This window comes from Triturus cristatus, chromosome 10 (assembly GCF_964204655.1).
Source record: "Triturus cristatus chromosome 10, aTriCri1.1, whole genome shotgun sequence".
Taxonomy (NCBI): domain Eukaryota; kingdom Metazoa; phylum Chordata; class Amphibia; order Caudata; family Salamandridae; genus Triturus; species Triturus cristatus.
Window position 1 is genome coordinate 842,607,852 of NC_140593.1, and position 22,872 is coordinate 842,630,723.

The 22,872-nt window shown below is 49.5% G+C and overlaps 1 protein-coding gene across 1 annotated transcript in view; it reads right to left on the bottom strand.

Moving 5' to 3' along the window:
- The window catches only part of LOC146790122 (UPF0764 protein C16orf89 homolog), a 575,747-nt gene that overhangs the window by 107,712 nt on the left and 445,163 nt on the right, over nt 1-22,872 (bottom strand). The window contains exon 6 of the mRNA XM_085630170.1: nt 18,429-18,533. Coding sequence (XP_085486296.1) covers nt 18,429-18,533 — 105 coding nt within the window. The remainder of the gene's footprint in view (nt 1-18,428; nt 18,534-22,872) is intronic.

The window sequence follows — 22,872 nt, forward strand, 5'->3', positions numbered from 1 at the left end:
ATCCTAGGACCGGTTTCGGGGTTTCACCCCTCTTCAGCCAGGATAGCTTGATTCCAGTGGCATGGAGAGCACGGGACCCACGTCTGGGCATACCCTTCCCACTCGGGGTGACAAATGCAAAAAAAAACACAGTGATGGACAGAATGCAGAACAATGTCATACATTCACCCCAGTACAATGATCTGGGCCTAAATCCACATTTTTTTGCTCAAAATGCCGTTCCAGTTCGAACCCAGCCATATGCAAATCAGTCTTGACCCTGTGCCTCATGGGTACATTCCAGCCCGAACTGCCAAGCCAGGTCCTCCCTGGACTGGAAACAAGCATCCTAGGACTGGTTTCGGGGTTTCACCCCTCTTCAGCCAGGATAGCTTGATTCCAGTGGCATGGAGATCACGGGACCCACGTCTGGGCATACCCTTCCCACTCGGGGTGACAAATGCAAAAAAACAACACAGTGATGGACAGAATGCAGAACAATGTCATACATTCACCTCAGTACAATGATCTGGGCCTAAATCCATCATTTTTTTGCTCACCATGCCGTTCCAGTTCGAACCCAGCCATATGCAAATCAGTCTTGACCCTTTGGCTCATGGGTACAGTCCAGCCCGAACTGCCAAGCCAGGTCCTCCCTGGACTGGAAACAAGCATCCAAGGACCGGTTTCGGGGTTTCACCCCTCTTCAGCCAGGATAGCTTGATTCCAGTGGCATGGAGAGCACGGGAGCCACGTCTGGGCGCACCCTTCCCACTCGGGGTGACAAATGCAAAAAAAAACACAGTGATGGACAGAATGCAGAACAATGTCATACATTCACCCCAGTACAATGATCTGGGCCTAAATCCATCATTTTTTTGCTCAACATGCTGTTCCAGTTCGAACCCAGCCATATGCAAATCAGTCTTGACCCTGTGCCTCATGGGTACAGTCCAGCCCGAACTGCCAAGCCAGGTCCTCCCTGGACTGGAAACAAGCATCCTAGGACCGGTTTCGGGGTTTCACCCCTCTTCAGCCAGGATAGCTTGATTCCAGTGGCATGGAGAGCACGCGACCCACGTCTGGGCATACCCTTCCCACTCGGGGTGACAAATGCAAAAAAAAACACAGTGATGGACAGAATGCAGAACAATGTCATACATTCACCCCAGTACAATGATCTGGGCCTAAATCCATCATTTTGTTGCTCACCATGCCGTTCCAGTTCGAACCCAGCCATATGCAAATCAATCTTGACCCTGTGCCTCATGGGTACAGTTCAGCCCGAACTGCCAAGCCAGGTCCTCCCTGGACTGGAAACAAGCATCCTAGGACCGGTTTCGGGGTTTCACCCCTCTTCAGCCAGGATAGCTTGATTCCAGTGGCATGGAGAGCACGGGACCCACGTCTGGGCAAACCCTTCCCACTCGGGGTGACAAATGCAAAAAAAAACACAGTGATGGACAGAATGCAGAACAATGTCATACATTCACCCCAGTACAATGATCTGGGCCTAAATCCATCATTTTTTTGCTCACCATGCCGTTCTAGTTCGAACCCAGCCATATGCAAATCAGTCTTGACCCTGTGCCTCATGGGTACAGTCCAGCCCGAACTGCCAAGCCAGGTCCTCCCTGGACTGGAAACAAGCATCCTAGGACCGGTTTCGGGGTTTAACCCCTCTTCAGCCAGGATAGCTTGATTCCAGTGGCATGGAGAGCACGGGACCCACGTCTGGGCATACCCTTCCCACTCGGGGTGACAAATGCAAAAAAAAACACAGTGATGGACAGAATGCAGAACAATGTCATACATTCACCCCAGTACAATGATCTGGGCCTAAATCCATCATTGTTTTGCTCACCATGCAGTTCCAGTTCGAACCCAGCCATATGCAAATCAGTATTGACCCTGTGCCTTATGGGTACAGTCCAGCCCGAACTGCCAAGCCAGGTCCTCCCTGGACTGGAAACAAGCATCCTAGGACCGGTTTCGGGGATTCACCCCTCTTCAGCCAGGATAGCTTGATTCCAGTGGCATGGAGAGCACGTGACCCACTTCTGGGCATACCCTTCCCACTCGGGGTGACAAATGCAAAGAAAAACACAGTGATGGACAGAATGCAGAACAATGTCATACATTCACCCCAGTACAATGATCTGGGCCTAAATCCATCATTTTTTTGCTCACCATGCCGTTCCAGTTCGAACCCAGCCATATGCAAATCAGTCTTGACCCTTTGGCTCATGGGTACAGTCCAGCCCGAACTGCCAAGCCAGGTCCTCCCTGGACTGGAAACAAGCATCCAAGGACCGGTTTCGGGGTTTCACCCCTCTTCAGCCAGGATAGCTTGATTCCAGTGGCATGGAGAGCACGGGAGCCACGTCTGGGCGCACCCTTCCCACTCGGGGTGACAAATGCAAAAAAAAACACAGTGATGGACAGAATGCAGAACAATGTCATACATTCACCCCAGTACAATGATCTGGGCCTAAATCCATCATTTTTTTGCTCAACATGCTGTTCCAGTTCGAACCCAGCCATATGCAAATCAGTCTTGACCCTGTGCCTCATGGGTACAGTCCAGCCCGAACTGCCAAGCCAGGTCCTCCCTGGACTGGAAACAAGCATCCTAGGACCGGTTTCGGGGTTTCACCCCTCTTCAGCCAGGATAGCTTGATTCCAGTGGCATGGAGAGCACGCGACCCACGTCTGGGCATACCCTTCCCACTCGGGGTGACAAATGCAAAAAAAAACACAGTGATGGACAGAATGCAGAACAATGTCATACATTCACCCCAGTACAATGATCTGGGCCTAAATCCATCATTTTGTTGCTCACCATGCCGTTCCAGTTCGAACCCAGCCATATGCAAATCAATCTTGACCCTGTGCCTCATGGGTACAGTTCAGCCCGAACTGCCAAGCCAGGTCCTCCCTGGACTGGAAACAAGCATCCTAGGACCGGTTTCGGGGTTTCACCCCTCTTCAGCCAGGATAGCTTGATTCCAGTGGCATGGAGAGCACGGGACCCACGTCTGGGCAAACCCTTCCCACTCGGGGTGACAAATGCAAAAAAAAACACAGTGATGGACAGAATGCAGAACAATGTCATACATTCACCCCAGTACAATGATCTGGGCCTAAATCCATCATTTTTTTGCTCACCATGCCGTTCCAGTTCGAACCCAGCCATATGCAAATCAGTCTTGACCCTGTGCCTCATGGGTACAGTCCAGCCCGAACTGCCAAGCTAGGTCCTCCCTGGACTGGAAACAAGCATCCTAGGACCGGTTTCGGGGTTTCACCCCTCTTCAGCCAGGATAGCTTGATTCCAGTGGCATGGAGAGCACGGGACCCACGTCTGGGCATACCTTTCCCACTCCGGGTGACAAATGCAAAAAAAAACACAGTGATGGACAGAATGCAGAACAATGTCATACATTCACCCCAGTACAATGATCTGGGCCTAAATCCATAATTTTTTTGCTCACCATGCCGTTCCAGTTCGAACCCAGCCATATGCAAATCAGTCTTGACCCTGTGCCTCATGGGTACAGTCCAGCCCGAACTGCCAAGCCAGGTCCTCCCTGGACTGGAAACAAGCATCCTAGGACCGGTTTCGGGGTTTCACCCCTCTTCAGCCAGGATAGCTTGATTCCAGTGGCATGGAGAGCACGGGACCCACGTCTGGGCATACCCTTCCCACTCGGGGTGACAAATGCAAAAAAAACCACAGTGATGGACAGAATGCAGAACAATGTCATACATTCACCCCAGTACAATGATCTGGGCCTAAATCCACATTTTTTTGCTCAAAATGCCGTTCCAGTTCGAACCCAGCCATATGCAAATCAGTCTTGACCCTGTGCCTCATGGGTACAGTCCAGCCCGAACTGCCAAGCCAGGTCCTCCCTGGACTGGAAACAAGCATCCTAGAACCGTTTTCGGGGTTTCACCCCTCTTCAGCCAGGATAGCTTTGATTCCAGTGGCATGGAGAGCACGGGACCCACGTCTGGGCATACCCTTCCCACTCGGGGTGACAAATGCAAAAAAAAACACAGTGATGGACAGAATGCAGAACAATGTCATACATTCACCCCAGTACAATGATTTGGGCCTAAATCCATCATTTTTTTGCTCACCATGCCGTTCCAGTTCGGACCCAGCCATATGCAAATCAGTCTTGACCCTGTGCCTCATGGGTACAGTCCAGCCCGAACTGCCAAGCCAGGTCCTCCCTGGACTGGAAAGAAGCATCCTAGGACCGGTTTCGGGGTTTCACCCCTCTTCAGCCAGGATAGCTTGATTCCAGTGGCATGGAGAGCACGGGACCCACGTCTGGGCATACCCTTCCCACTCGGGGTGACAAATGCAAAAAAAACCACAGTGATGGACAGAATGCAGAACAATGTCATACATTCACCCCAGTACAATGATCTGGGCCTAAATCCATCATTGTTTTGCTCACCATGCCGTTCCAGTTCGAACCCAGCCATCTGCAAATCAGTATTGACCCTGTGCCTCATGGGTACAGTCCAGCCCGAACTGCCAAGCCAGGTCCTCCCTGGACTGGAAACAAGCATCCTAGGACCGGCTTCGGGGTTTCACCCCTCTTCAGCCAGGATAGCTTGATTCCAGTGGCATGGAGAGCACGAGACCCACGTCTGGGCATACCCTTCCCACTCGGGGTGACAAATGCAAAAAAAAACACAGTGATGGACAGAATGCACAACAATTTCATACATGGATTTAACCCAGATCTCTTGACTGGGGGAGAATGTGTGCATTGTCAGCATTCCGTCCATCATTTGTTTGTTGTAACGCTTTTCGCCCTAAGTGGGATGGGTATTCCCAGACGTGGGACCAGTGCTCACTACGCCACTGGAGTCAAGCTATCCTGGCTGATGACGGCTGATAGCCAGAAACTGGTCCTAGGATGCTTGATTCCGGTCCAGGGAAGACATGGCTTGGCAGTTCGGGCTGGACTGTTCCCATGAGGCACAGGATCAAGACTGATTTGCATATGGCCATGTCTAAACTGGGGTGGTGTAGTGGGCAAAAGAACCATGGATTTAACCAAGATCTCTTGACTGGGGGAGAATGTCTGCATTGTCAGCATTCCGTCCATCATTTGTTTGTTGTAACGCTTTTCGCCTTAAGTGGGATGGGTATTCCCAGACGTGGGACCCGTGCTCACTACGCCACTGGAGTCAAGCTATCCTGGCTGATGACGGCTGATAGCCAGAAACCGGTCCTAGGATGCTTGATTCCGGTCCAGGGAAGACATGGCTTGGCAGTTCGGGCTGGACTGTTCCCATGAGGCACAGGGTCAAGACTGATTTGCATATGGCCATGTCTAAACTGGGGTGGTGTAGTGGGCAAAAGAACGATGGATTTAACCCAGATCTCTTGACTGGGGGAGAATGTCTGCATTGTCAGCATTCCGTCCATCATTTGTTTGTTGTAACGCTTTTCGCCCTAAGTGGGATGGGTATTCCCAGACGTGGGACCCGTGCTCACTACGCCACTGGAGTCAAGCTATCCTGGCTGATGACGGCTGATAGCCAGAAGCCGGTCCTAGGATGCTTGATTCCGGTCCAGGGAAGACATGGCTTGGCAGTTCGGGCTGGACTGTTCCCATGAGGCAAAGGGTCAAGACTGATTTGCATATGGCCATGTCTAAACTGGGGTGGTGTAGTGGGCAAAAGAACGATGGATTTAACCCAGATCTCTTGACTGGGGGAGAATGTCTGCATTGTCAGCATTCCGTCCATCATTTGTTTGTTGTAACGCTTTTCGCCCTAAGTGGGATGGGTATTCCCAGACGTGGGACCCGTGCTCACTACGCCACTGGAGTCAAGCTATCCTGGCTGATGACGGCTGATAGCCAGAAACCGGTCCTAGGATGCTTGATTCTGGTCCAGGGAAGACATGGCTTGGCAGTTCGGGCTGGACTGTTCCCATGAGGCACAGGGTCAAGACTGATTTGCATATGGCCATGTCTAAACTGGGGTGGTGTAGTGGGCAAAAGAACGATGGATTTAACCCAGATCTCTTGACTGGGTGAGAATGTCTGCATTGTCAGCATTCCGTCCATCATTTGTTTGTTGTAACGCTTTTCGCCCTAAGTGGGATGGGTATTCCCAGACGTGGGACCCGCGCTCACTACGCCACTGGAGTCAAGCTATCCTGGCTGATGACGGCTGATAGCCAGAAACCGGTCCTAGGATGCTTGATTCCGGTCCAGGGAAGACATGGCTTGGCAGTTCGGGCTGGGCTGTTAACATGAGGCACAGGGTCAAGACTGATTTGCATATGGCCATGTCTAAACTGGGGTGGTGTAGTGGGCAAAAGAACGATGGATTTAACCCAGATCTCTTGACTGGGGGAGAATGTCTGCATTGTCAGCATTCCGTCCATCATTTGTTTGTTGTAACGCTTTTCGCCCTAAGTGGGATGGGTATTCCCAGACGTGGGACCCGTGCTCACTACGCCACTGGAGTCAAGCTATCCTGGCTGATGACGGCTGATAGCCAGAAACCGGTCCTAGGATGCTTGATTCCGGTCCAGGGAAGACATGGCTTGGCAGTTCGGGCTGGACTGTTCCCATGAGGCACAGGGTCAAGACTGATTTGCATATGGCCATGTCTGAACTGGGGTGGTGTAGTGGGCAAAAGAACCCTGGATTTAACCCAGATCTCTTGACTGGGGGAGAATGTCTGCATTGTCAGCATTCCGTCCATCATTTGTTTGTTGTAACGCTTTTCGCCCTAAGTGGGATGGGTATTCCCAGACGTGGGACCCGTGCTCACTACGCCACTGGAGTCAAGCTATCCTGGCTGATGACGGCTGATAGCCAGAAACCGGTCCTAGGATGCTTGATTCCGGTCCAGGGAAGACATGGCTTGGCAGTTCGGGCTGGACTGTTCCCATGAGGCACAGGGTCAAGACTGATTTGCATATGGCCATGTCTAAACTGGGGTGGTGTAGTGGGCAAAAGAACGATGGATTTAACCCAGATCTCTTGACTGGGGGAGAATGTCTGCATTGTCAGCATTCCGTCCATCATTTGTTTGTTGTAACGCTTTTCACCCTAAGTGGGATGGGTATTCCCAGACGTGGGACCCATGCTCACTACGCCACTGGAGTCAAGCTATCCTGGCTGATGACGGCTGATAGCCAGAAACCGGTCCTAGGATGCTTGATTCCGGTCCAGGGAAGACATGGCTTGGCAGTTCGGGCTGGACTGTTCCCAGGAGGCACAGGGTCAAGACTGATTTGCATATGGCCATATCTAAACTGGGGTGGTGTAGTGGGCAAAAGAACGATGGATTTAACCCAGATCTCTTGACTGGGGGAGAATGTCTGCATTGTCAGCATTCCGTCCATCATTTGTTTGTTGTAACGCTTTTCGCCCTAAGTGGGATGGGTATTCCCAGACGTGGGACCCGTGCTCACTACGCCACTGGAGTCAAGCTATCCTGGCTGATGACGGCTGATAGCCAGAAACCGGTCCTAGGATGCTTGATTCCGGTCCAGGGAAGACATGGCTTGGCAGTTCGGGCTGGACTGTTCCCATGAGGCACAGGGTCAAGACTGATTTGCATATGGCCATGTCTAAACTGGGGTGGTGTAGTGGGCAAAAGAACGATGGATTTAACCCAGATCTCTTGACTGGGGGAGAATGTCTGCATTATCAGCATTCCGTCCATCATTTGTTTGTTGTAACGCTTTTCGCCCTAAGTGGGATGGGTATTCCCAGACGTGGGACCCGTGCTCACTACGCCACTGGAGTCAAGCTATCCTGGCTGATGACGGCTGATAGCCAGAAACCGGTCCTAGGATGCTTGATTCCGGTCCAGGGAAGACATGGCTTGGCAGTTCGGGCTGGACTGTTCCCATGAGGCACAGGGTCAAGACTGATTTGCATATGGCCATGTCTAAACTGGGGTGGTGTAGTGGGCAAAAGAACGATGGATTTAACCCAGATCTCTTGACTGGGGGAGAATGTCTGCATTGGCAGCATTCCGTCCATCATTTGTTTGTTGTAACGCTTTTCGCCCTAAGTGGGATGGGTATTCCCAGACGTGGGACCCGTGCTCACTACGCCACTGGAGTCAAGCTATCCTGGCTGATGACGGCTGATAGCCAGAAACCGGTCCTAGGATGCTTGATTCCGGTCCAGGGAAGACATGGCTTGGCAGTTCGGGCTGGACTGTTCCCATGAGGCACAGGGTCAAGACTGATTTGCACATGGCCATATCTAAACTGGGGTGGTGTAGTGGGCAAAAGAACGATGGATTTAACCCAGATCTCTTGACTGGGGGAGAATGTCTGCATTGTCAGCATTCCGTCCATCATTTGTTTGTTGTAACGCTTTTCACCCTAAGTGGGATGGGTATTCCCAGACGTGGGACCCGTGCTCACTACGCCACTGGAGTCAAGCTATCCTGGCTGATGACGGCTGATAGCCAGAAACCGGTCCTAGGATGCTTGATTCCGGTCCAGGGAAGACATGGCTTGGCAGTTCGGGCTGGACTGTTCCCAGGAGGCACAGGGTCAAGACTGATTTGCATATGGCCATATCTAAACTGGGGTGGTGTAGTGGGCAAAAGAACGATGGATTTAACCCAGATCTCTTGACTGGGGGAGAATGTCTGCATTGTCAGCATTCCGTCCATCATTTGTTTGTTGTAACGCTTTCGCCCTAAGTGGGATGGGTATTCCCAGACGTGGGACCCGTGCTCACTACGCCACTGGAGTCAAGCTATCCTGGCTGATGACGGCTGATAGCCAGAAACCGGTCCTAGGATGCTTGATTCCGGTCCAGGGAAGACATGGCTTGGCAGTTCGGGCTGGACTGTTCCCATGAGGCACAGGGTCAAGACTGATTTGCATATGGCCATGTCTAAACTGGGGTGGTGTAGTGGGCAAAAGAACGATGGATTTAACCCAGATCTCTTGACTGGGGGAGAATGTCTGCATTATCAGCATTCCGTCCATCATTTGTTTGTTGTAACGCTTTTCGCCCTAAGTGGGATGGGTATTCCCAGACGTGGGACCCGTGCTCACTACGCCACTGGAGTCAAGCTATCCTGGCTGATGACGGCTGATAGCCAGAAACCGGTCCTAGGATGCTTGATTCCGGTCCAGGGAAGACATGGCTTGGCAGTTCGGGCTGGACTGTTCCCATGAGGCACAGGGTCAAGACTGATTTGCATATGGCCATGTCTAAACTGGGGTGGTGTAGTGGGCAAAAGAACGATGGATTTAACCCAGATCTCTTGACTGGGGGAGAATGTCTGCATTGGCAGCATTCCGTCCATCATTTGTTTGTTGTAACGCTTTTCGCCCTAAGTGGGATGGGTATTCCCAGACGTGGGACCTGTGCTCACTACGCCACTGGAGTCAAGCTATCCTGGCTGATGACGGCTGATAGCCAGAAACCGGTCCTAGGATGCTTGATTCCGGTCCAGGGAAGACATGGCTTGGCAGTTCGGGCTGGACTGTTCCCATGAGGCACAGGGTCAAGACTGATTTGCATATGGCCATGTCTAAACTGGAGTGGTGTAGTGGGCAAAAGAACGATGGATTGAACCCAGATCTCTTGACTGGGGGAGAATGTCTGCATTGTCAGCATTCCGTCCATCATTTGTTTGTTGTAACGCTTTTCGCCCTAAGTGGGATGGGTATTCCCAGACGTGGGACCCGTGCTCACTACGCCACTGGAGTCAAGCTATCCTGGCTGATGACGGCTGATAGCCAGAAACCGGTCCTAGGATGCTTGATTCCGGTCCAGGGAAGACATGGCTTGGCAGTTCGGGCTGGACTGTTCCCATGAGGCACAGGGTCAAGACTGATTTGCACATGGCCATGTCTAAACTGGGGTGGTGTAGTGGGCAAAAGAACAATGGATTTAACCCAGATCTCTTGACTGAGGGAGAATGTCTGCATTGTCAGCATTCTGTCCATCATTTGTTTGTTGTAACGCTTTTCGCCCTAAGTGGGATGGGTATTCCCAGACGTGGGACCCGTGCTCACTACGCCACTGGAGTCAAGCTATCCTGGCTGATGACGGCTGATAGCCAGAAACCGGTCCTAGGATGCTTGATTCCGGTCCAGGGAAGACATGGCTTGGCAGTTCGGGCTGGACTGTTCCCATGAGGCACAGGGTCAAGACTGATTTGCATATGGCCATGTCTAAACTGGGGTGGTGTAGTGGGCAAAAGAACGATAAATTTAACCCAGATCTCTTGACTGGGGGAGAATGTCTGCATTGTCAGCATTCCGTCCATCATTTGTTTGTTGTAACGCTTTTCGCCCTAAGTGGGATGGGTATTCCCAGACGTGGGACCCGGGCTCACTACGCCACTGGAGTCAAGCTATCCTGGCTGATGACGGCTGATAGCCAGAAACCGGTCCTAGGATCCTTGATTCCGGTCCAGGGAAGACATGGCTTGGCAGTTCGGGCTGGACTGTTCCCATGAGGCACAGGGTCAAGACTGATTTGCATATGGCCATGTCTAAACTGGGGTGGTGTAGTGGGCAAAAGAACGATGGATTTAACCCAGATCTCTTGACTGGGGGAGAATGTCTGCATTGTCAGCATTCCGTCCATCATTTGTTTGTTGTAACGCTTTTCGCCCTAAGTGGGATGGGTATTCCCAGACGTGGGACCCGTGCTCACTACGCCACTGGAGTCAAGATATCCTGGCTGATGACGGCTGATAGCCAGAAACCGGTCCTAGAATGCTTGATTCCGGTCCAGGGAAGACATGGCTTGGCAGTTCGGGCTGGACTGTTCCCAGGAGGCACAGGGTCAAGACTGATTTGCATATGGCCATGTCTAAACTGGGGTGGTGTAGTGGGCAAAAGAACGATGGATTTAACCCAGATCTCTTGACTGGGGGAGAATGTCTGCATTGTCAGCATTCCGTCCATCATTTGTTTGTTGTAACGCTTTTCGCCCTAAGTGGGATGGGTATTCCCAGACGTGGGACCCGTGCTCACTACGCCACTGGAGTCAAGCTATCCTGGCTGATGACGGCTGATAGCCAGAAACCGGTCCTAGGATGCTTGATTCCGGTCCAGGGAAGACATGGCTTGGCAGTTCGGGCTGGACTGTTCCCATGAGGCACAGGGTCAAGACTGATTTGCATATGGCCATGTCTAAACTGGGGTGGTGTAGTGGGCAAAAGAACGATGGATTTAACCCAGATCTCTTGACTGGGGGAGAATGTCTGCATTATCAGCATTCCGTCCATCATTTGTTTGTTGTAACGCTTTTCGCCCTAAGTGGGATGGGTATTCCCAGACGTGGGACCCGTGCTCACTACGCCACTGGAGTCAAGCTATCCTGGCTGATGACGGCTGATAGCCAGAAACCGGTCCTAGGATGCTTGATTCCGGTCCAGGGAAGACATGGCTTGGCAGTTCGGGCTGGACTGCTCCCATGAGGCACAGGGTCAAGACTGATTTGCATATGGCCATGTCTAAACTGGGGTGGTGTAGTGGGCAAAAGAACGATGGATTTAACCCAGATCTCTTGACTGGGGGAGAATGTCTGCATTGTCAGCATTCCGTCCATCATTTGTTTGTTGTAACGCTTTTCGCCCTTCGCCCTAAGTGGGATGGGTATTCCCAGACGTGGGACCCGTGCTCACTACGCCACTGGAGTCAAGCTATCCTGGCTGATGACGGCTGATAGCCAGAAACCAGTCCTAGGATGCTTGATTCCGGTCCAGGGAAGACATGGCTTGGCAGTTCGGGCTGGACTGTTCCCATGAGGCACAGGGTCAAGACTGATTTGCATATGGCCATGTCTAAACTGGGGTGGTGTAGTGGGCAAAAGAACGATGGATTTAACCCAGATCTCTTGACTGGGGGAGAATGTCTGCATTGTCAGCATTCTGTCCATCATTTGTTTGTTGTAACGCTTTTCGCCCTAAGTGGGATGGGTATTCCCAGACGTGGGACCCGTGCTCACTACGCCACTGGAGTCAAGCTATCCTGGCTGATGACGGCTGATAGCCAGAAACCGGTCCTAGGATGCTTGATTCCGGTCCAGGGAAGACATGGCTTGGCAGTTCGGGCTGGACTGTTCCCATGAGGCACAGGGTCAAGACTGATTTGCATATGGCCATGTCTAAACTGGGGTGGTGTAGTGGGCAAAAGAACAATGGATTTAACCCAGATCTCTTGACTGGGGGAGAATGTCTGCATTGTCAGCATTCCGTCCATCATTTGTTTGTTGTAACGCTTTTCGCCCTAAGTGGGATGGGTATTCCCAGACGTGGGACCCGTGCTCACTACGCCACTGGAGTTAAGCTATCCTGGCTGATGACGGCTGATAGCCAGAAACCGGTCCTAGGATGCTTGATTCCGGTCCAGGGAAGACATGGCTTGGCAGTTCGGGCTGGACTGTTCTCATGAGGCAGAGGGTCAAGACTGATTTGCATATGGCCATGTCTAAACTGGGGTGGTGTAGTGGGCAAAAGAACCGTGGATTTAACCCAGATCTCTTGACTGGGGGAGAATGTCTGCATTGTCAGCATTCCGTCCATCATTTGTTTGTTGTAACGCTTTTCGCCCTAAGTGGGATGGGTATTCCCAGACGTGGGACCCGTCCTCACTACGCCACTGGAGTCAAGCTATCCTGGCTGATGACGGCTGATAGCCAGAAACCGGTCCTAGGATGCTTGATTCCGGTCCAGGGAAGACATGGCTTGGCAGTTCAGGCTGGACTGTTCCCATGAGGCACAGGGTCAAGACTGATTTGCATATGGCCATGTCTAAACTGGGGTGGTGTAGTGGGCAAAAGAACGATGGATTTAACCCAGATCTCTTGACTGGGGGAGAATGTCTGCATTGTCAGCATTCCGTCCATCATTTGTTTGTTGTAACGCTTTTCGCCCTAAGTGGGATGGGTATTCCCAGACGTGGGACCTGTGCTCACTACGCCACTGGAGTCAAGCTATCCTGGCTGATGACGGCTGATAGCCAGAAACCGGTCCTAGAATGCTTGATTCCGGTCCAGGGAAGACATGGCTTGGCAGTTCGGGCTGGACTGTTCCCATGAGGCACAGGGTCAAGACTGATTTGCATATGGCCATGTCTAAACTGGGGTGGTGTAGTGGGCAAAAGAACAATGGATTTAACCCAGATCTCTTGACTGGGGGAGAATGTCTGCATTGTCAGCATTCCGTCCATCATTTGTTTGTTGTAACGCTTTTCGCCCTAAGTGGGATGGGTGTTCCCAGACGTGGGACCCGTGCTCACTACGCCAGTGGAGTCAAGCTATCCTGGCTGATGACGGCTGATAGCCAGAAACCGATCCTAGGATGCTTGATTCCGGTCCAGGGAAGACATGGCTTGGCAGTTCGGGCTGGACTGTTCCCATGAGGCACAGGGTCAAGACTGATTTGCATATGGCCATGTCTAAACTGGGGTGGTGTAGTGGGCAAAAGAACGATGGATTTAACCCAGATCTCCTGACTGGGGGAGAATGTCTGCATTGTCAGCATTCCGTCCATCATTTGTTTGTTGTAACGCTTTTCGCCCTAAGTGGGATGGGTATTCCCAGATGTGGGACCCGTGCTCACTACGCCACTGGAGTCAAGCTATCCTGGCTGATGACGGCTGATAGCCAGAAACCGGTCCTAGGATGCTTGATTCCGGTCCAGGGAAGACATGGCTTGGCAGTTCGGGCTGGACTGTTCCCATGAGGCACAGGGTCAAGACTGATTTGCATATGGCCATGTCTAAATTGGGGTGGTGTAGTGGGCAAAAGAACAATGGATTTAACCCAGATCTCTTGACTGGGGGAAAATGTCTGCATTGTCAGCATTCCGTCCATAATTTGTTTGTTGTAACGCTTTTCGCCCTAAGTGGGATGGGTATTCCCAGACGTGGGACCCGTGCTCACTACGCCACTGGAGTCAAGCTATCCTGGCTGATGACGGCTGATAGCCAGAAACCGGTCCTAGGATGCTTGATTCCGGTCCAGGGAAGACATGGCTTGGCAGTTCGGGCTGGACTGTTCCCATGAGGCACAGGGTCAAGACTGATTTGCATATGGCCATGTCTAAACTGGGGTGGTGTAGTGGGCAAAAGAACCATGGATTTAACCCAGATCTCTTGACTGGGGGAGAATGTCTGCATTGTCAGCATTCCGTCCATCATTTGTTTGTTGTAACGCTTTTCGCCCTAAGTGGGATGGGTATTCCCAGACGTGGGACCCGTGCTCACTACACCACTGGAGTCAAGCTATCCTGGCTGATGACGGCTGATAGCCAGAAACCGGTCCTAGGATGCTTGATTCCGGTCCAGGGAAGACATGGCTTGGCAGTTCGGGCTGGACTGTTCCCATGAGGCACAGGGTCAAGACTGATTTGCATATGGCCATGTCTAAACTGGGGTGGTGTAGTGGGCAAAAGAACGATGGATTTAACCCAGATCTCTTGACTGGGGGAGAATGTCTACATTGTCAGTATTCCGTCCATCATTTGTTTGTTGTATTGATCTCATAATTGTGTCAGTTGTAGATTATCACAGAATGATCACTCTGGCATCCGTATCTAACTCCAGAAAGTCCTTACCTTGTTCTGAAAGTGTAAATGTTAAATGTATCATGTAGGTCGCAGACTGGTCTGTTTTATCTACTTGTTGTTCGTCAATTCTTTAGATTTCGTCCGCCATTCAAAAATGCTGTATATTTTGATGGATTACTGGTGGGTTATGTATTTGGATGTTTGGTTAGACAAGTAGCAAGGAATGTTAGAGTTCTATCTGTAACGTGGCTCTAGGGTATCCATCTAGAGTCATCTGTTACATTTGTGCCAAGGAATCTCATTATTCAATCCCTGTGTATGGCTCCTGAAGTGGAAGACCCAGCATTGTTCTCTTTTAAATAGCGGTTGCTGGTCCCAACGATCATAGGCATCTAAAATAGTCAATTTTAAGTCTTCTGGTGTGTGATTACTGGTAACAAAATGGGTTGACATTGGTAGTGCTGCGTTAGCACCGGAAAATTGCTGTGATGTTCTGTAATCCTAGTCTTGACAGGCCTTGTGCTCATCCCGATGTCGTGTAAGTTGCATGGGCAGGTTACCAGGTACTTGCAGTTTTTTGTGTTGCAATTGGTCTGGCTCTTTTGTATCCATAGGCGGGATTCTCCCAGATTGATCTCCTTACTTGCTTTGGTGAGGTTGCACACTGTGCACCTGCCACATGAGTAATGGCCCTTTATTTGTGGTAGCCCCCATAGGGTGGGTTGTCCTGGTTTTGGGCTTTCTGTGGTCATGTGTGAAAAAGAAGGTCCCTCAAATTCTGTATTTGTTTGAATGCGAACCTTGGGTTGGGAATTTTCAGGGTTCCTGTTTTCAAGATGGACTAGTGTCTCTTGACAATCTTTTAGATTTGGTTGGAGGGTGGTATTAAGGTGGTCACATAGGTGAGTATGTCATTCTTCTCTTTTTGTTTTGTTTGCAGAAGGGTGTCTCGATGGTTATTCCTGGCTCGTGTGCATGCCTGTGTGACTATTCTTAAAGTTGATGTGAACATAATTTACCTTTCACCAATATGCAAATGGAAATCCTCTGAGCCTTACCACTAGGCATTATGAACTGATACTTAGCCCTGAAGTGATTAGTTGAGTGTCTCACTTGTGTGAAAATCAACCAACGGGAACCTCCACCGATCACAAACTGCAGATGGGTTGGCAGGAGACTATTCCATTAAAGACATCTCAGTGCAAAAGCTGTCATATTCACTCGCAATGCCAGAGCTGAATAACCATTTGTTATTACATTTCTGGTACTCGGAGGACAAACTTTGCCCAGACATAGTCCCACATTTAGTTAGTCCATACCTTGAAATATGTGCGTGGGGCACCAACATTTCTCCCGGAGCGTGGGTGGGAACCATGACAACTTGAAATATCATTGAGGAGGGTATTCACAAGGCCCTCTACATTCAGGGTGGGTTGGTGAAAACATTATTCCTTCCTCCATTAAATATATTTCTGCTAAGACGTCCAGTGTACCACCAGGCTACAATGGATAGATGGGCTCAAAAATATGAGTGATCTGTTTTTTTTCTATGTACTATCATGTCAAGAGGACTACTTTTTATAATTGATCTTCATGTAAGCATTCTTGCTTGCAAAGCATGAATTTACCAAGGACACTGTTGAAGGAATAATCAATCCTGGATAAAGAAATACAGGCATTGACCCTGGGGTAGGGAGATGTGGACAACGCTACTACAGCACAAAACAGAGACAGAGGGCCAAGGGCAGGGAGACATTGACTCTGAAGAATAGAGGTACAGTCAGAGACACTGGAGCAGATAGACACAGAATGGGACAGAGATAAAGGTAACATAATCATGGACACCTAGTTAAAGATATGTGTACAGTACCAAAAAGCACAGAGACACAGACAGGTCTGTCCACAATATTTGAGGTCTTGGTCAAGCCTACTGAACTATCCTTTCTTTTTTTCAGGTTCCATAAACAACCTATTCTAAGTTTTTCTATATGCCTGTGTCTACATGGGCTATCACATTAAAGCAAAACATATTGGCTTTGCCAATACTTGCGTTGTTTCAGGCTTCTAGGACTAAGTACCCTATGTGTGTGTAATATTATATGTCTTCATGTATGTGTGACTCAAATCTGATTCCTGCTTAACATATATGTATATGTGTATATGTATGATATTGCTACAGCACAAATATAGCCTAAAGGTAGCGAAGTACAGTACATGGTCAAAGACAAGCATAAAGTCAGAGGAGGGGAAGATGAGCTGTGGATGGTTACTGCATTGTGATGAAGTGTTTTTTCAAGAGCTGCGTCTTCAACTCTTTGCTATATTACAGCATTGTTGGTGCAGCCATGATGGACACAGGGATGTATTTCCAGATTCTGGGATCATAGATGGAAAAGGCCTACTGTCTTAATTTTTATTTTTTACACTACCGTCTGGTGGTGTCCTGGCTGCCCATGTGCAGAGATGGTATGCTTGTCTGTATGATAATTGAGAGTGATGGTCGTGATAGCTTTGTAAATGATGCAGCTGGAGCTAAAGCTCACGCTATGTATATTTTGCAGAATTTGTAACAATAGGTCATGCAGACTCCTACGTTGTCAAGTCAGACATATATAACGTCCTCTAACAAAAGAGAATGCACATCATCGGAAACTATGTAGTGGAAAGGGCATGTACGCAGCATAATTATCTCAGTCAAAACAATTGTAATATTTTTATGTCAGACTTGTTTTAAAAATGAATACATTGTTTTGCTGCATGAGCAGCTAGGGGTAAGAGGCTGGGTCATGATGCTGCTGTTGAACCGTCTCCATTGTAGCAGACCTGGACATGGACATCACTGTAGACATGAAAACAAGGTCTCTGAGAAGGGATTGATTGACTTGGACATAGGGAAAGGGATTCAGGAACACTGGGAAAGTAGACATTGACATGTATATTCGAAAAGTGAGAGACTGACACTAGGGCAAGGAAACATGCACACAGACACTAGACCAGAGAACAAAAAGCATATACTCAAGGGCATAAAAGGCAGGGGCACAGAGACAACGAAGCTAAGAAACAAATTCAGACAGTCTGGCACAACAATATATAAAGGAACTCAAGGTTTGAGAGCCCCATATAAAGGATGGTGAAAAGTAGACACAGACATTAGGTCAGGGAGACAGATGCCGACTCCAGGAAATAAAAGATACTGACAAAGGAACAGGAAAGCACAGTATGGAAAATTAAGCTGAAAGACATAGTCATGATATTTGGGACCCATAGGAATTAAATGCATTACAACAAGGGGTTTGGGGATTTTGGGCAGTGCCGGCTTCTCGGATAAGGCGAAGGAGCATCGCCCCACTACTTTTCAGCAGTGGAAGGAAAAACAAAATGATAATAACTGAAAAATATTATCATTTTATTTTCTCCTGTTGCAGGCGTGGCAGCTTTGCCAGGCGGGCGGGGCTGCTCTGCTGACAGAGCAGGGAAGGGGAGGCGTGGTTTGCACTCCCTAAAGTGCAAATGAGTGTTTGGCCAGCCATCTGGGCCACTTGGTTCACTTTTACCCCAACACAATTTAGTGCTTTTGGGGAATGCTGTTTTCCTTTTCCCACCTACATTAAATACTGGGCTTATTATACCCTGGTGCTCTCTGCCATAGCGCCACAATTTTTGAGGTACTGAGTTAACATCATTCTCTAAACTAGGACCGCATCATACTAACATTTATAGGCGGATTTGATAATATAGATGATGGCCGTAACTGATGTTAGCCCCAAGTCTAGCTACCATTATGATTTTAACCTGTCGTCGGTGATGTTAGTGCTGAATTAATTTCCAGTGATGCCCCTTTAGTATTTAGTACTTGATGTATTTTTTTAAAGAAAGAGTTGATTTTTCACCATTACCTCTTTTTCCAAAGCACCCAGTATCCGGGTCTTGCCAAGCCAGAATTTCCTTCAGCCACTTAGATTTGAGAAAGTCTGAGTACCCAGACAGGCCACAAAACATAACTAGAAATAGAATAAAAATACATCATCTTTGTGCTATGCTCAATCAAAATAAGATCAGGCAAAACTGGAACACAGTCAGATTTTTATCTGCTTTAGAGGGAACACAAACTCTCAACTTGCCTATTTTACCACTTACTTTGCAAGTCCAAAGAGAAGTAAATTGATTATCTTAGTCAAGTATGGAAAAAGAAGAAATTGCACAATTATAAATCAAAACTACCAGTCCTTTATGTAGTTTTTATAGGTAGAATTCATAATTATAACATTTATTCTAAATTAACCATTAGGCTGGAACTACAGAAATTCGGCATTGTGAGTTTAATGTTTTAAGGTCCCTCAACCTTGTGTGGCTAGCACAGGCTCCCGGAATGCTTGTTTCTGGTCCAGGGAGGACCTGGCCTAGCAGTTCAGGCTGTACTGTTCCCATGAGAAAAAAGGTCAAGACTGATTTGCATATGGGTGGGTCCAAACTGGAATGGTGTGGTATGCAAAAAAAACAATGGATTTAACCCAGATCGGTGACTGGGGTGAATGTTTGATTGGTTCAGCGCTCCGTCCATCATCTGTTCTTTTTGCATTTGTCTCCCTGAGTGGGAAGGGTATGCCCAGAGTTGGGTCCTGTGCTTGCTACACCACCAGATTCAAGCTAGCTTTGCTGATGAGGGGTGAAAGCCCAAAACCGATCCCAGGATGCTTGTTTCTGGTCCATGGAGGACCTGGCCTGGCAGTTTAGGCTGGACTGTTCCCTTGGGGAACAGGGTCAAGACTGATTTGCATATGGCTGGGTCCAAACTGGAATGTTGTGGCGAGCAAACAAACGATGTATTTAACCCAGATCTTTGACTGGAGGTGAATGTTTGATTGGTTCAGCATTCTGTCCATCATCTGCTCTTTGAGCACAGGCTCCCTGGCACCAGATTTACCCCCAAAACACATCCTTTGTGTCCCTCTTAAAAGAGGAGTTCACCTGATGTTTTCAGGAACAGATAAGGAAGATCTGGAGAGTGCACAGCCTCTGAGAAACATGCCCTTTTCTTGCCTAGTCTTGCTTCTCAGTCTCGGTAAGACTGGTCAGCCTTAGGGTAGCCTTCCTCCAAACCTTTTGCTTTCTCAACTAGTGGGCCTGCAGCACTGATTGTACCACCCACTTAAGTTGCCCCTTAAACTTGTCTTAGGCCTATCACTGCAGAGCCTGTGTGTGCAGTTTACACTGCCATGTCAACTCGCTATTGAAAACCCCCAGTCAAGCCTTAAACTTCACTTTTATTACATATGGGTCAACACTTAGGTGGGTCCCAGGTAGTCCATAGGGCAGGGTGCTCTGTAATAAAAAGGTAGGACCCGTACTTTTTAGTTTTACATGTGCTGGTGGTGAAAAGCTTCCAAAACCATTTTTCACTACTGTGAGGCCTACCCAGGGCCGGACTGAGAACCAGAACCGGCCCTGGCAAAGTGCTCGGCTGCCCCCCCCTCCCCCGGGGGGTTGGTGGTGCTGCCGAGCTCTTTGCCAGGGCCGGTTTTCAGCCGATTTTGTTACAGGGCCAATATTGCAGCTATGCTGCAAAAACGGCCCTGCAAAAAAAACGGCCCCCAGGGGCCCAAAACCGGCCCCCACCCGTGCGGCCCACCGGGGCATTGCCTGGTGCCCAAAACGGCCAGTCCGGCCCTGTTGGCAAGCAGGAGGAGCAAGGCAGTAAGATTTCTGCTATCCGTCGGTAGATCCCTAACATATCCAAGCTGTTCCGTCAGCGGGGATCTCTCCATGGGTATGCCCGTCATCTCCTGTATTGCATCAAAAACGGTCACCCAGTAGTGTTGAATTTGGGGGCATTCTCATGCAAAATGGAGGAAAGTTGCATCAAAGAGCTACATCGCTAGTAGAGTGCCTCAGTGATCAGTCCCATTTTTGTGAAGCCAGTCTGGTGTCCTATACAGTCTGTGGAGGAATTCAAAATGTATAAGACGCAGTCAGTGGTTCAGGGAGACTGCTAGTGCTTCCGCGCAGCAGAATGACCATTGTTCCTGTGTGATTGAGATGCCAAGCGCGCCTTCGCACTCTTGATGAGCGCGCAGTGTACGCACGGGTGATGTGTGTTGCATATTTGTGTACAGGCATGTGATTAGCTTATGTGGTGAGGGGTTCTTCAAAAAGCACTCTAAGGTTACAAATGTGGGAGGCACAGCTGGAAAAGAGGGGAGGCAGGCACGCATAGTAGCACGCAGCTGGTAGCATGTCATCTGTTCTAAAGTAGTCAGCCCTTTTTCCTCCTTTACATGATGTGGCGCAATAAAGATGCCTTCCAGTAAAACATCTCCCATTTTAGTGAGCTGCATTGATCGCATTCTGGCGCAAGGGCCAGCCTCTGCCTAAAACGGCAACGCCGGGTGTTTGAGCAGGGGGACCGAGGGGGCATACATTGCTTCCAGTCGCATTCTCAGGGGCAGTCCGTGCCAAGCCCACACCGCGCATCCTACCGTGTCCACTCGGTACGGAGTTGTGTCTGGTATAAAGCCAATGGGAGAGGTAGCGGGCCACCTGATCATGCCCGGGTGCAGAGTGCATCATGAATTGTGTAGGCTGTACCCAGTGGAAGGCAAACTGCGCTTGGGCACACCAATAGTACAGGTCAAAGTCCGGCGCACCTAGTCCGCCTTGCTGAAATGGCAAAGTGAGAATTTCCCAGGCTATTCTGGGTTGTTTACCGGCCCATGCAAAAGTGATCATGTTTGAGTGTAGCCGCGTCCTAATGCTGTGGGTGAGGGGAAGTGGGATATTTGTGAAGAGGTAAAGGAGCTTGGGTAAAACTACCATTTTTTGCAATGGCCAGCTTTCCAGCCAAGGACAGTGGCAATGCAATCCAGCTCTTTATGCGCAGCTCCAGCCACTCCATCAGTCTGCCATAGTTGGATTGCCAAAGCTCCTTAGGGTTGCGACAAATCCATATACCCAGATATTTCACCGGGTCATGTGTCCACTGTAGGGGAAATTCAGAGTAGACCGAGTGGTGGCCTCCGTCAGAGGGAAAATTGTTGATTTTGCCCAGTTGATTAATATTCCGGATAGCCCACCAAATCTGAGGAACTCTCTGGTCAGGGGATCAAGGTTGACTGCTGGGTGTTTAACACATTATGTGATGTCGTCCGCAGACAGCGAAACGAGTATTACCCGAGAGGTGAACGCCAGGCCCCTGTGGGCATGATGCTCTCGTAAATGAGGGAACAGGGGTGATGTCACACCATTGACTCTTATTCGCACCATGGGGAGTGAGCAGAGGAGCGCTATTAATTTGATGAACTGAGTGCTAACTCCCATACGGCCAAGGAGCCCAAACAGATATGGCCACTCGAGCAAATCAAATGCCTCGGTGGCATCTAAGAAAATTGCAGCTGCCTGCAACCTCCGGTCCACCTCCTGCATTGTGGCAAAGAGCGTTTCGAGGTTGTGAGCCATGGCCCTGCCATGGACAAAGCTACATTGGTCTGGGTGTAGCACCATTGGCAGCAGTGGGAGGAGTTGTGCCGCGAGGAGCTTGGCAAGGATCTTATTGTCCAGGTTAATCATTGAAACCGTCCGGTATGAGTCACATCTGAGGGGGTCTTTGTCAGGTTTCATGATTGTAATAATTTGTGCCTCACGAAGCAACGGGGGAAGCACCCCCTGCTCCACGGATTCATCGTACATGCTTATTAGATGCAGAGCGAGTAAGCCAGCATATTCCTTATAGAAGATGGCTGAAATGCCATAGAGGCCAAGGGTCTTGTCTCCTGGCAGAGCTCGAATAGTTCTGATCACCTCCTCCACCGTGAAGGGTTACTCAAAGTAGGCTCTATGCCCCTCCACCAGCCACAGCAACTGCAGAGTGTCAAAGAATTCTGAGAGCTCGGAAGGTGTCGTTTCTTGTTGGGCTCGATATGGATGCATAGAAGGAGATCATTTCAGCTTGAACAGTTGACTGGCTCACTGCCAATTCATCATCAGCTATGCATTGCTCAGATATGTAATCACTGGTCCAGGGCTTCTGAAGGAGCCCCGCCAGCTTCTTTCCGGTGCACTCTCCCTCTCCGTATCGCCGGGCTCTGGATTCCTCGCTTAATAAGTGAGTTTCTCGAATGGCAATCTCTTGGAATTCATCTAATTTGACTCTAATTGTGCATAGCAGATTTTTATTTTTGCTGTCAAACAACTCCTGCTCTAGGGCCTGTATTTCACCTTCTAATTATTTGAGGTTCCCCCGTAGTAAGCGAAGAACCTCTGCTTGTTTGGCAATGCATTCACCCGGTATGGCAGTTTTAAATGCTTCCCATAGGGTTGAAGGGGAGTCGACAGTGCCTTTGTTGA